Consider the following 12167-nt stretch of genomic DNA (forward strand, 5'->3'; position numbering starts at 1 on the left):
CTGATTTGGAAATTCATTCCAACCATGCAACTGTTTCAGAAATGAGAAAAAGCTCCTGGGTGTCATGACATGCATTCAATTATTATTTCACCACAAAGAGCTGCTACTATTTGGGACAACTGTTTCAGAAATGAGAAAAAGCTCCTGGGTGTCATGACATGCATTCAATTATTATTTCACCACAAAGAGCTGCTACTATTTGGGACTATTTCTTTATGGGGTCTTATTGTTCAGCGTCTGCAAGGAATTCTATTTTTAGAGTCCAATGGGGGGGGGGGGGGGGTTGGGGGGGGCTTCCCCCCAATGTACTGACAAAAACCTGTCACTTTCAGAGAACGGGGGAGGGGGTTTGGGGCCCCCAATGTACTGGCTATATATGTCAGAAGGACAGTTGTGTGAGTTCAAGAGAGATTGCGCTTTACATATTAAAAGTTGGAATCAAGCGGCACGGTGATACTTTCCTTGCCCAATCCGTTGTTATTGTCGTTTAAAAGTAAAATCTGAGGTTGGTGGGTTGCGGCCAGCCGGAATGCAATAGAGTTGTTGAGGGGATACATGGAGCAACTTGGGGGGGGGGGGGGGGGGGGGGGAGGGGGCGGCACGATATGGGTGAAGTCTTTTGAGGTGGTGGTGTAGTACTTTGGTAGGTTCGATTCGATTCCTACAGCATGTTATTTTAAATGAAGGTGCAGTGCAACATCTTGCCTTGTAGTGTTCAATTTACATGAAGTACCAGGATCATCCTACAAATCCCGTCTGATGCAGCACTAAATGCAAGGTACGGTACCAGTACATGGGTGAATCATTTCGACGTTATGTGAGACGTGAGAGACCAATTTTGGCGACTAGAATAGAGTAAAGTGGGGGGGGGGGGGGGGGCGGGCACTAGACTTGGACTTGGAGTAACTCAATCTTGCCTGCCCAGCTGCTGCCTTTAAATAGTCCCTTTAAATATCTGTTTATGTTAATGAGGTTGCAGTGGGGAAGTTCCGCCTAGTGTCGTGCACAGGCCATGGAATGTACAAAAGAACAGGACTCGCTATTCGAAGGACTATTTTCTATTTACGCCGTGTAGTACATACATGTAGTGTATTGGCACGATCAAGGCCGGATGCTGCCAATCTGCGCACACGTTGATGAGGCTAAAAGGGGTATTGGGAAATGAGCATTCCTCCTTCCATTCCGACTGAATACCAGTTTTAGTTACACCCGCGTTCGCGGCCACAACCATGGCAACAAGATGGAGTCTGCAGACCAGAATTCGCCACAAGACTGGTTTCTGCGTTTCGTTTCTGTGTTTCTGTGTTTCTGTTTCGTTTCTGTGTTTCTTGTTTTACAACTACCCCATTGTGATTCGGTATCGTAAACAGTTCTTCCTGAGAATGGGCGCGATGATGACGTAGGGAACCGTATCAAAATACCTACAAAATACCTTGAAGCTTTTACGAGGGGAGAGGTCGACAACTTCAGGGTCAACTTTACAAAAAACGCCTTCTAAAAAGTTACCGGTACCATTACATTGTTCTTCAAAATAGAAAAAAATAGAGAGAAAAACACAACCAAGGTATTTTTGAGACGGTCCCTAGGCTATGCGCGCTTGGGTTAGGCATAAATCAGGTCAAGTGCATCATATTTTTAATGGACGGGGCAATTGGCTGGAATTTCGTGTTGGTTCAAGGGCTTGCGGTGTAAACGGAAAGCTAGTCCCTTGAATCAATTTTGTGTTGAGCCTAAACGTAGGGTAGGCGTACTAAAAAGTAGTAGCCTATATTCTTCATGATTTTTCGCAGTAGTGAACGGTAGTGAGTGATAGGCTATAGTTGGATTAGTGTTTGCGCCCGCGCCCTTGGATGCTTGTTAAATTGGCTCTGTTTATGCAGCGGTCTGTTAAAATGTTACACTTTACCAATTTAAAACTGATAGATTGCTGTTAGGCCTTTTGTAATTTTTTTGTAAGATTTTCCAGCATGTATTATATACATGTATAATACCTCCATGGTCCCTGCAAGTGCATCCTCGAAAATCCAGAGTCGGTCGTATCCTCCTTCTCTCGCACATAAGCTCGGTCGTTAGTGCCGAGTGTTGACCTGAGTTCAGGATGCTGCAAGTGCAACCTTGGTTATAGTGTCCTAATAATGAATATTGACTATAAAGGGGGTGGGCCGTCCCAGACACATTTGAAGTGATCTGATCACAACGCGATTTTTTTACACCGTTCACGATACCATGAGCTGAAAGGGTCTCAATTTCTGAGAAAATGAGAATTTTCTGTTGACCATCATGCATTTGAGGATTCCGCACAGGATGACTTGATTTGAAGAAAAAAACTAGTTGATAAGTTGATAGGGATTCCAACAAAGTCAACAGATGATTTGACACTTTCAGCATGCATGTTGCTTAAACCAAATGGACACAAGTTATTAACTTGAAGGAACAAGGCAGGAGCTAGGCAAGATATAGCTACACGAAGTCGCTAATGGGGTATGTCATGCACCTCTTGTATACGATATGCCCCTATATGATAGTGGTGAGTTGGACATGACTCGGCGCCCTCACACGAGTAGGCTATAGTCACCAGAAGATTGCCAAATTAGCACCTTTGTTCCTGCCTATAGTCCCCCTTTAAAATACGTTCACCCCCCCCCCCCCCCCCCCCCCACTGCCTGCACAACTTCGGAGCGAACAATCGATGATCGGCACTGGACGGACCGAACTTAGTTATGACTACATTTCTTTGTTAATTTATTGGATAATAGGGAAGAAATAACTCACTGCAGGCTTTCGCGAAATACACTTTTCTGGTTCTTGTCATTCATTAGCATCGTATCATGTCTGTGGAAATCATGAGATTAGTGATATGTTCGCTATTGTTCAAATTGTATGAAAATATACGAGTTTACAAACTAAAGCAAGACTATTGTTAACTTGCATCTGGTCCGAGATTAAAAATGTCTTGAATTACTGTACGTCTTGTCTTGACTAAAATAATGACCCTCTTGCTAAGCAAGACTCACTCAGTCTGATCGGATGAGACCGGTGTTATAAATCACGATGAGTCTCTTGCTGAGTCACAGTTCGTCGGGGATGGGACAAGTCCGAGATGACTCTCCTGCTATAGTCCGAGATGTCACTCGTGTTAGATCACATCCAAAGAGTGCGTACGTGTGTCGTATCGGACGAGCTGTGATATAACGCCCGGTTTAAGATGACCCTCCCGCTATGTCGCATCCATTACGAGATGTTACTCATGTTAAATCACATCCAAACTACTAGTAGGGTGAGTCTCTTGCTTAGTCACATCCGTCCACTCCAAGATGACACAACCAGTCCGTGATGGACTAAGTCACATCGAGATGAGACAATGTTAAGTCGATCACATCTATAGTCTGACATCTCCGTGTAGCTCTTGTCTATCTCTGCTGGCATGCCAACGTTCATACCAGAGGGCTCAAGTTAGATTGCGGGAAATGTGGTGACAACTAGACACTAGCAATAATCGTCATTCAAGATGATGAACAAATTTGAAAAGAACTTCTGACCAGTTTTGCCAGCAGGGCGTGTTGATGACACCATACAAGATGACGAGGACCGATTTTGTCAAAAATGAATGAATGAGAATACCAAATGATTGCGAATGACTATTTTAAACTTTGATACGACGTCTATCCTGACCGGTTGTTTTTGTTTCGCATATCATTATGGGATGGATGGTGGCCACAGATTGCATCAAAAGTGGAGACGACTGGATAAGTTTTGTGAGCATATGTCATTACTGAGTCCTATAGATTACAATAGATTGCGTCAAATTTGGAGATGACAAGAGAAATTCTGCTAAAGTAGTAGTAGTAGGAAGAGATTATGTGAAATGTACTGTCAGGACGACCAGACCTGTTGCACATCCTGCAAGATGATAAAAGCGGATGTGTCGCTTGAGGCGAACCTGGTGGGAGGTGCCGTGAATTCAAGACAGAGACAGCCTGGTTGTGACTGCCTATTCATCAAGTCGTCATTGCGACAAGCCTGTGCTCACAACAATCACGACTGCCACATTGTGACTGCATATTCATACACATGTAGTTGTCAAATCGACAAGGCTGTGAATTCATGACAATCACCCGACGGCCCGCGGCGTGCATCTCATTGTCAAAGCGACAAGGCTGGGTAGTTCAAGAGGGTCGGCCTCACAGCCAGGTTGTGACAATGTATAAATCAAAGACAATTTGTGACTCAGTATTCATTGAACTTTCCTTTTGGTCAAGTCCTGAAGGGATCCACAAACTTTTCATACGCGAGCAAGTTGGACTTACATGTATGTAACGCCCAAAATCATCATATAGGTTTTGGTAGTTTTGTATTTGCATTTTATTTGATGTCTAGGTATTCATAGATCACACTTTAATAATTTACTTTCTCAGTCATGTAGGTCTGTATGATGTCTCATGTACTTTATGCTTGTTTAAAGTTAGTTAGGTGTGGGTGCCTGTCACCGTTAATTAGTATACAACTCAGAACTTTCTAGGAATTGAGGTCCGGCATCCTCCGAGGACTGTCCATAGTTTATGTGACACTTCTTTGCTATCTTCGGTAGTCTTTGATGTAACTCTTTCCCAGCATCTCAAGAATTTACAACTTCCTGCAGCTTGCAGTTAGTTTCCTCTCTGAAGAGTGATATGTCCTGGTACGCCTTTCATAAATCGGTTTGACCATGGGTCACTTTCAGGATGTTAGAACTTTGTTACTTTAGAAGATTCAGTGAGACCTAGGTTGTGAAGGTGGCAAGACGTGCCTCTTCTTTTGCTTTGGACAAACGGTCCAAATAGGCAAGGTGGCAAAGTGCCCCTTCTGTTTCTTTCTGGACAAATGGTCCAGCCTGTGAAGGCCTAAAGTAGGCTAGGTGGCAAATGTGCCCCATATTCTTTCGTTCTGGACGGATGGTCCAGCAGTTTATTTTGATTTGATAGAGCCAGCCTTGTAAGTAGAGTTATAATTCTCGATTTGTCGTTTTCTGTTTTAACGAGATAATTTAGGTTTCTTATAGAATCAATATGTTTAGGATTTTTACTTTCAATATTGCAGATTGAACCACTTCATGAACACTTCATGAACACTTCATGAATACTACACTTCACGTCGTTACGTTTCAAGCAACTTCATTGTCACTTCGTTCCTGTATGAATACTTCACGTTGTTTCGATCACTTAAGTGTGAACTGTATGCAATATACAAGTTTGTGGAGTAATTAAAAGTGTGTATCAATACTGGACCTATACATTTATTTCGTTTATTCTCGTTGTGAGAATGGAAAGGCCTCACTCACCCCATGTGGACTAAAGGAGAGTCCACATTCAGTTCAATAAGGATCTGACTCAGTTCAAGGAGCTGATTCAGTTGAAGGACAGTTCAAAGGGAGCTGCATTCTGAAGAATACGCTTCAAAGATACGTATTGGATCGCGGACTACGGATTAAGGGATTCGTGGACTTGATGGTGACAGAAGAAGAAGGATTTCAACCGACAGGAATTGACCGGACTGAAAGTTTAAACGGAACTCTACTGGTGACATTCAAAGGACTGACGTTGTTATCCACTAAATGTTTAAAATGGCAGATTCAGAAATGAAACTGTTGAAGAAGCAACGTAGTGTTGCTAAGGGACTTGTGACGAGGACTCTTAAGGGTGTTGAAAGCATTAGGTTGGATGTAGAACACTTACCTCAGGTGATGGAAATCAGTGAGAAAGTAGGCAAGTATTTTGATCAGTTCTTGGCATGTCATAATAGGTATCATTCTGCTTTAGTAGACCTTGATGAAATAAGGAAATCCAACGAGTATTGTGACAGGGTTATTTGCCTCATGCGCGCATTCAGGGCTGACATTTCTGCTTGGGTTGATTATGCTGAACAAATGGCAATTGATGCAACTCGGTCAGAATCTGTGGTCAGTGTCCAACCTCAGGATTCAGTTTCAAATGTAGGGTCTGGTAGGTCTGCCAAGAGCATGAAAAGTGGTTCTAGTAAGACTAGAAGTTCCACCAGCAGCAGGTTATCGTACGCCCTTATGGAAGCTGCCACCTCCAGAGCCATGTATGAAGCAGAGGCTGTTCTGCTACAGGAACGCCAGGCCCTTGCCAAGAAGGAGCTTGAATTGACCCAGGAGAAAGAGGCCCTAGAGCTGAAGACAAAGGTCGCAAAAGCACGAGCCAAGGAGAAGGCCTACCAGGACCACTCCCTCGTCAAACCTGTAGATGTACAGGATGTTCGTGTCCGTGATGAGTCATGGAAGTCAAGCCTCAATCCGGACATACCTCCCTTCAGGCCTAGAATGCCAAGTCTGATGTGCCATAGTACGCCAACGCAAGAATCACCTGTCACACGAGAGGTAAAGTTTACCGATGGTCCTGTATTTAGACAACCCACATCAAGCCGCCCAGCTGGCAGTGATGGAGCGTGCCATCAACATCAAGACGGATGCCAATTATCAGAAGTATCGAATATCACAACAACAGAGTCTGACACGCATCACAATAGTAGGCCTAATGACACTTACCAGGTCAAGGAAGCATGCTCACCAGGAAGTCAAGATGTGAGTTTGGCTTTGTCAACTTTACCGGATGCATTGTTGCGAGTTCTCGACCAAGGGCAGAAGCAACAACAACTGCTTCTGGACACCTTACAGCTCCCCAAGGTTGACTTGATGACGTTCGATGGTGATCCATCGAAGTATTGGATGTTCATCAGAGCATTTGAACACTCTGTGGACAAACACACCCTAGATGACAGTGTCAAACTTAGCAGGCTATTGAGGTTCTGTACTGGCAAGGCCAGGCGAGTGATAGAAAGCTGTGCAGTGAAAGAGCCTGCTGCAGGCTATAAGTTAGCCAGGAGCCTATTGAAGGATAGGTTTGGTAACGATTTCGTAGTGTCCCAAACTTGGGTGGACAAGATAACAAATAGGAAACCCATTAGGGCCTCTGATCCGGAAGCTTTAAGGGATTTGGCCGATGACCTGCGGAATTGTGTTGAAACATTGACATCTATGGGTAGGCTAGATAGGCTTAATGAGAACAGCCTAGTTCAAATAATCGAAAGATTGCCGCTGTACTTACAAAATAAGTGGAAGGGGGCAGCCTACAAAATAAGGCAGGAAGCAAGATCACCTTCCATTCAAGATATGTTGTGGTTTGTCTCGAAGGCAGCAGACGAGGCAAATGATCCAGTTTTCGGGAAATGTGGTCTGAAAGATGCCAAAGATGACACCAAGAAGCCAAAGGACTTTAGGACAAGATCATCAGGAAAATTTGGACCTGCATCCTTTGGTACCCAAGTAGATGACGACAAGAAAGGTAATAGAAGTTGCCCAATGTGCCATGAGGCCCATCTGCTGTACTTGTGCAGTAAGTTCAAGGCCATGAAACCCCAAGAGAGGATGTCAGTTGTTCGCCAGGAAAGAGTATGTCTGAACTGCCTAACTCCAGGTCATTTTGTGGCTCGATGCACGAGGACGATGACGTGTGGGGTCAGTGGTTGTACCTTGAAGCACAACAGACTTCTCCACATAGATAAGCCACCAAAGCCCAAGCCTCCTGAGATTGGTGCCAAGAAAGTTGAAGATGCGGTGAAGAAACCAGAGGGAACATCTTCATCAAGTCATGTCACTGGGGCCGGTAGGACACACGTGATGTTGCCAGTTGTTCCAGTAAGAGTCAGGGGACACGATGGTGGTAAGTTTGTAGAAACGTACGCTTTATTGGACAGTGGATCAACCACCACTTTCTGTTCTGAGAGCATTGTTAGAGAGTTAGCTTTAACAGGAACAATGTCTACTATGGAGCTGACCACCCTGGAAAATGATCGTAAACCGGTAACTACCTTTGAGTACAAACTAGAAGTAACGGACCCTCACGAGAAGGAGACGATTGCACTGCCAAAGGTGTTCACCAGGCCAACTCTGAATATAAATCAAGGTGTGGTCGTACCCAAAGATCTAGAAGATTGGGGACACCTTCAAGACCTGGATTTGCCAGTTGTAGATAGTCACCGGATCGAGCTGTTGATTGGCCAAGATGTACCCGAAGCGCTGATACCACTCGAGGTGAAGAGAGGTGAGATCGGAGCACCATATGCCATCAGGACTGCTTTGGGATGGACCCTTAACGGACCAATTGACTCACATAACCAGTGTCACATGGTTAATGTCACAACCACCGTCAGTGACCTAGGACTGCAGAAGCAGGTAGAAAAGCTATGGAAGTTGGAAAACGTAGGGGGAGATGACCAAGGCATGTCAGTAAATGATCGCAAGGTGATCTCTCTGTGGGATAAGTCCATCCAGCACAAAGACGGCCACTATGTTCTGCCCATCCCATTCAAGGCTACAGATCCAAGTCTGCCAGACAACCTCATCATGGCGAAGCGGCGATTGGAACATCTTGGGAGGAGGCTGCAAAAGGACCTGGACCTTCACCGGAAGTACACGGCAGAAATAGATCTTCTACTAGAAAAGGGGTATGCAGAAGAGGTCCCACGAGACGAAATTAGTCGGAGAGATGGCGGTGTATGGTATCTGCCACATCATCCGGTACTGAACCCTAAGAAGCCAGAAAAGACCAGGATAGTGTTCGATTGCGCTGCAAGATTTCGAGAAACGTCACTGAATGATCGAGTGCTCCAAGGTCCCGATCTTACAAATAAGTTGGTGGGTGTCCTGATAAAGTTCAGACAGGAACATGTTGCCTTCATGGCGGACATAGAGGCAATGTTCCACCAAGTTGAAGTCGTCAAGAATGATCGCGACACACTACGCTTCCTGTGGTTTGAAGATGGAGATATATCAAAGGACCCAAAGGTCTACAGAATGACACGGCACCTTTTTGGAGGTGTTTGGAGCCCCAGCTGTGCCAATTATGCTCTGAAAAGGACAGCAAGAGACAACGAAGCCCACTTCAGTCTTGAAGCAAAGGAGACGGTGGAGCAGTGCCATTACGTGGATGACTGCTTGAAATCGGTCCCTGCTGAAGCAGGAGGGATTAAATTGGCACACGAGGTATGTAAGCTGCTGGCCAAGGGTGGTTTTCGTCTGACGAAATGGATCAGCAACAGCAGGGAGCTACTCAAGACATTGCCTGCAGCAGAATTGGGGAAAGGGGTCAGGAACCTTGACCTAGACAAAGATGGACTGCCGACAGAGAGGGCGCTTGGGATGTTATGGGATGTGAGTGAAGACACCTTCCGACCCAGCATTAGCATACAAGACCGTCCACCCACCAAACGAGGGGTCCTCAGCATTCTGAGCTCCGTCTACGACCCGCTTGGTTTGGTAAGCCCTTACGTCCTTTTGGCAAAGATCATATTCCAGGACCTTTGCCGGAGCAGTATTGGATGGGACGACAACATGCCGGATAGCCACCTAGAGCAATGGAGAAGATGGTGTGATGATCTTCGGAAGTTAGAGAGGTTCAAAGTCCCTCGCTGCTTGAAGTCGGAAGGTTTGGGACCCTTGGTGCACAACACACTACATCACTTTTCAGATGCTTCCGAGAGAGGTCTAGGCGCTGTCACATATCTCAGAACAGAAGCTGCTGATGGTGAAGTTCACTGTGCCTTGGTGATGGCTAAGGCGAAACTGGCTCCAATAAAGGCAACCACGATCCCAAGGCTGGAGCTAGCTGCGGCAGTAGAATCGGTGAAACTGGACAAGGTGATCCGGAAGGAATTAGAAATTCCCATTCATGCTTCAGTCTTCTGGACTGACAGCATGATAGTCCTACATTACATCGCGAACGAAGAGAAGCGCTTCCAGACCTTTGTTGCAAATAGGGTTGCAAAAATACATGAAAGTTCATCCCCTTCTCAATGGAGACACGTGGATACAGATACAAATCCTGGAGATGACGTATCACGAGGCCTGGCAGCGGATGAACTGATTACAAACAAGAGGTGGTTGTATGGGCCAAGCTTCCTATGGCTCCCGGAGTGTGACTGGCCGCAGACACCAGCTATAAACATACAAGAAGACGACAGCTTCAAGTTGGAGGAGAAGGTCCAAACAAAGGTTTATGCAACGGATAAACTAGAGGGAGCATCAGCCAAAGGTGATGTAATCAAGCGCCTCATAGAAAGACACTCCAGTTGGAGCAAGCTCAAGAAGTCGGTAGCATGGATCTTGCGAGCTAAGACGATGCTACGAAACAAGGCTAGGAATCGCCAACACAATGGTGTTGGTGTCGTGCCCATTGAGTCAGGTAGTATAAAGATACCAGAGCTGAGGAGGGCAGAGATTGAGATAGTCAAGTTTGCACAAAGGGGTATGAATCAAGACACTAAAGCCAGGTCAAATCCAATACGTAAACTCAAACCGATGAAGGATGAAAACGGAGTAGTGTGTGTGGGCGGCCGTCTCAACAATGCCATGCTTTCCTACAGGGCGAAGCACCAGATGATCCTTCCCAAGAGACTCCACGTGGTAGAACTAATCATCAGTCATTATCACAAGATCACGGGACACTCAGGGATTGAGCGAGTTCTTACTGAGATTCGACAAAGGTTCTGGATCGTCAAGGGGCGGGCTGCAGTCAGAAGGGTAAATCTGAGGTGCACACATTGCCGGAAGTGCAATGCAAAGCCAATGAAGCAGCAAATGGCAGATCTACCGTCAGATAGGGTGAACCCACCAAAGGCGCCATTTACATATGTGGGACTGGATTACTTCGGACCATTCCAAGTGAAGATGGGAAGAGGAAGGAAGAGAGCCAAAAGATATGGCTGCATCTTTACATGTCTGACATCTAGAGCTATTCATTTAGAAGTCGCGGGATCCCTAGACACGGATTCGTTCATCAACGCACTGCAGCGCTTCATTAGCAGAAGAGGCCGACCTGAAAGGATTCGGTCGGACAATGGTACGAACTTTGTCGGGGGCCGAAAAGAGTTGAAGCAAGCCTTGGCAGAGTGGAACCTGCAGCATATTGAGAGCTACATGCAGCAGCAAGACATTGATTGGACATTTAACCCCCCAGCGGCATCTCACATGGGAGGAAGTTGGGAAAGGATGATACGGTCAGTAAGGAAGGTGATGTCAGGGATATTGAAGGAGCAGGTACCTTCCGAGGACGGACTCACAACGCTGATGTGTGAAGTTGAGGCCATTATAAATGGACGCCCCATCACCAGACTGTCTGATGATCCAGAAGACCTGGAACCATTGACCCCGAATCATCTGTTGCTTCTGCGCAGAGGACCAACATTACCACCAGGGCTCTTCGTGAAGGACGACCTTTACAGCAAACGACGATGGCGGCACGTACAATACCTTGCCAATCTCTTTTGGAAAAGATGGACCAAGGAGTACCTTCCATCTTTACAAGAACGCCAGAAATGGCTGCAAGACGAAAGAAATGTCAAGATAGATGACATAGTCCTCATTGTTGACAACAACATGCCTAGAAATGCCTGGTCACTAGGTCGCGTGATTGAGGTATATCCAGGAAAAGATAACCGTGTCAGAGCAGTCAAGGTTAGAACCCAACATACACAACTGGTTAGACCTGTCAACAAACTGTGTTTGATTGAACCTGTAGAGGACACTGATGAAGTTGAAAATCGGATCAAGTAGTCATGTCACCCTGCCGCGCTTCTGCAATGATGCAAATGACTGGTCACATGCATGTTGTAAGGCTGATTGATACCTATTATGCACATGTCAATTAGGCCTATGGTTTATACAGTATGCAGATTTCAATTTAGGCTTAGGTTTAGATCATACATTAATTAGGTGATTGATTTTGTTCTATGAATGTTTATTATGGGTAAATGCTGAGTCTGGAACGCATTTATGGGGCCGGAATGTAACGCCCAAAATCATCATATAGGTTTTGGTAGTTTTGTATTTGCATTTTATTTGATGTCTAGGTATTCATAGATCACACTTTAATAATTTACTTTCTCAGTCATGTAGGTCTGTATGATGTCTCATGTACTTTATGCTTGTTTAAAGTTAGTTAGGTGTGGGTGCCTGTCACCGTTAATTAGTATACAACTCAGAACTTTCTAGGAATTGAGGTCCGGCATCCTCCGAGGACTGTCCATAGTTTATGTGACACTTCTTTGCTATCTTCGGTAGTCTTTGATGTAACTCTTTCCCAGCATCTCAAGAATTTACAACTTCCTGCAGC

At 45.4% G+C, this 12167-nt stretch overlaps 1 protein-coding gene across 1 annotated transcript; it reads left to right on the top strand.

Moving 5' to 3' along the window:
* The first annotated feature begins 5599 nt into the window (after nucleotides 1–5599).
* On the top strand, nucleotides 5600–11608 carry LOC135492633 (uncharacterized). Its single transcript, XM_064779192.1, has one exon. The coding sequence runs from the start codon at nucleotides 5600–5602 to the stop codon at nucleotides 11606–11608; it is 6009 nt and encodes a 2002-aa protein (XP_064635262.1).
* Nucleotides 11609–12167: the final 559 nt, after the last annotated feature.

This window comes from Lineus longissimus, chromosome 8 (assembly GCF_910592395.1).
Source record: "Lineus longissimus chromosome 8, tnLinLong1.2, whole genome shotgun sequence".
Classification (NCBI taxonomy): Eukaryota; Metazoa; Nemertea; class Pilidiophora; order Heteronemertea; family Lineidae; genus Lineus; species Lineus longissimus.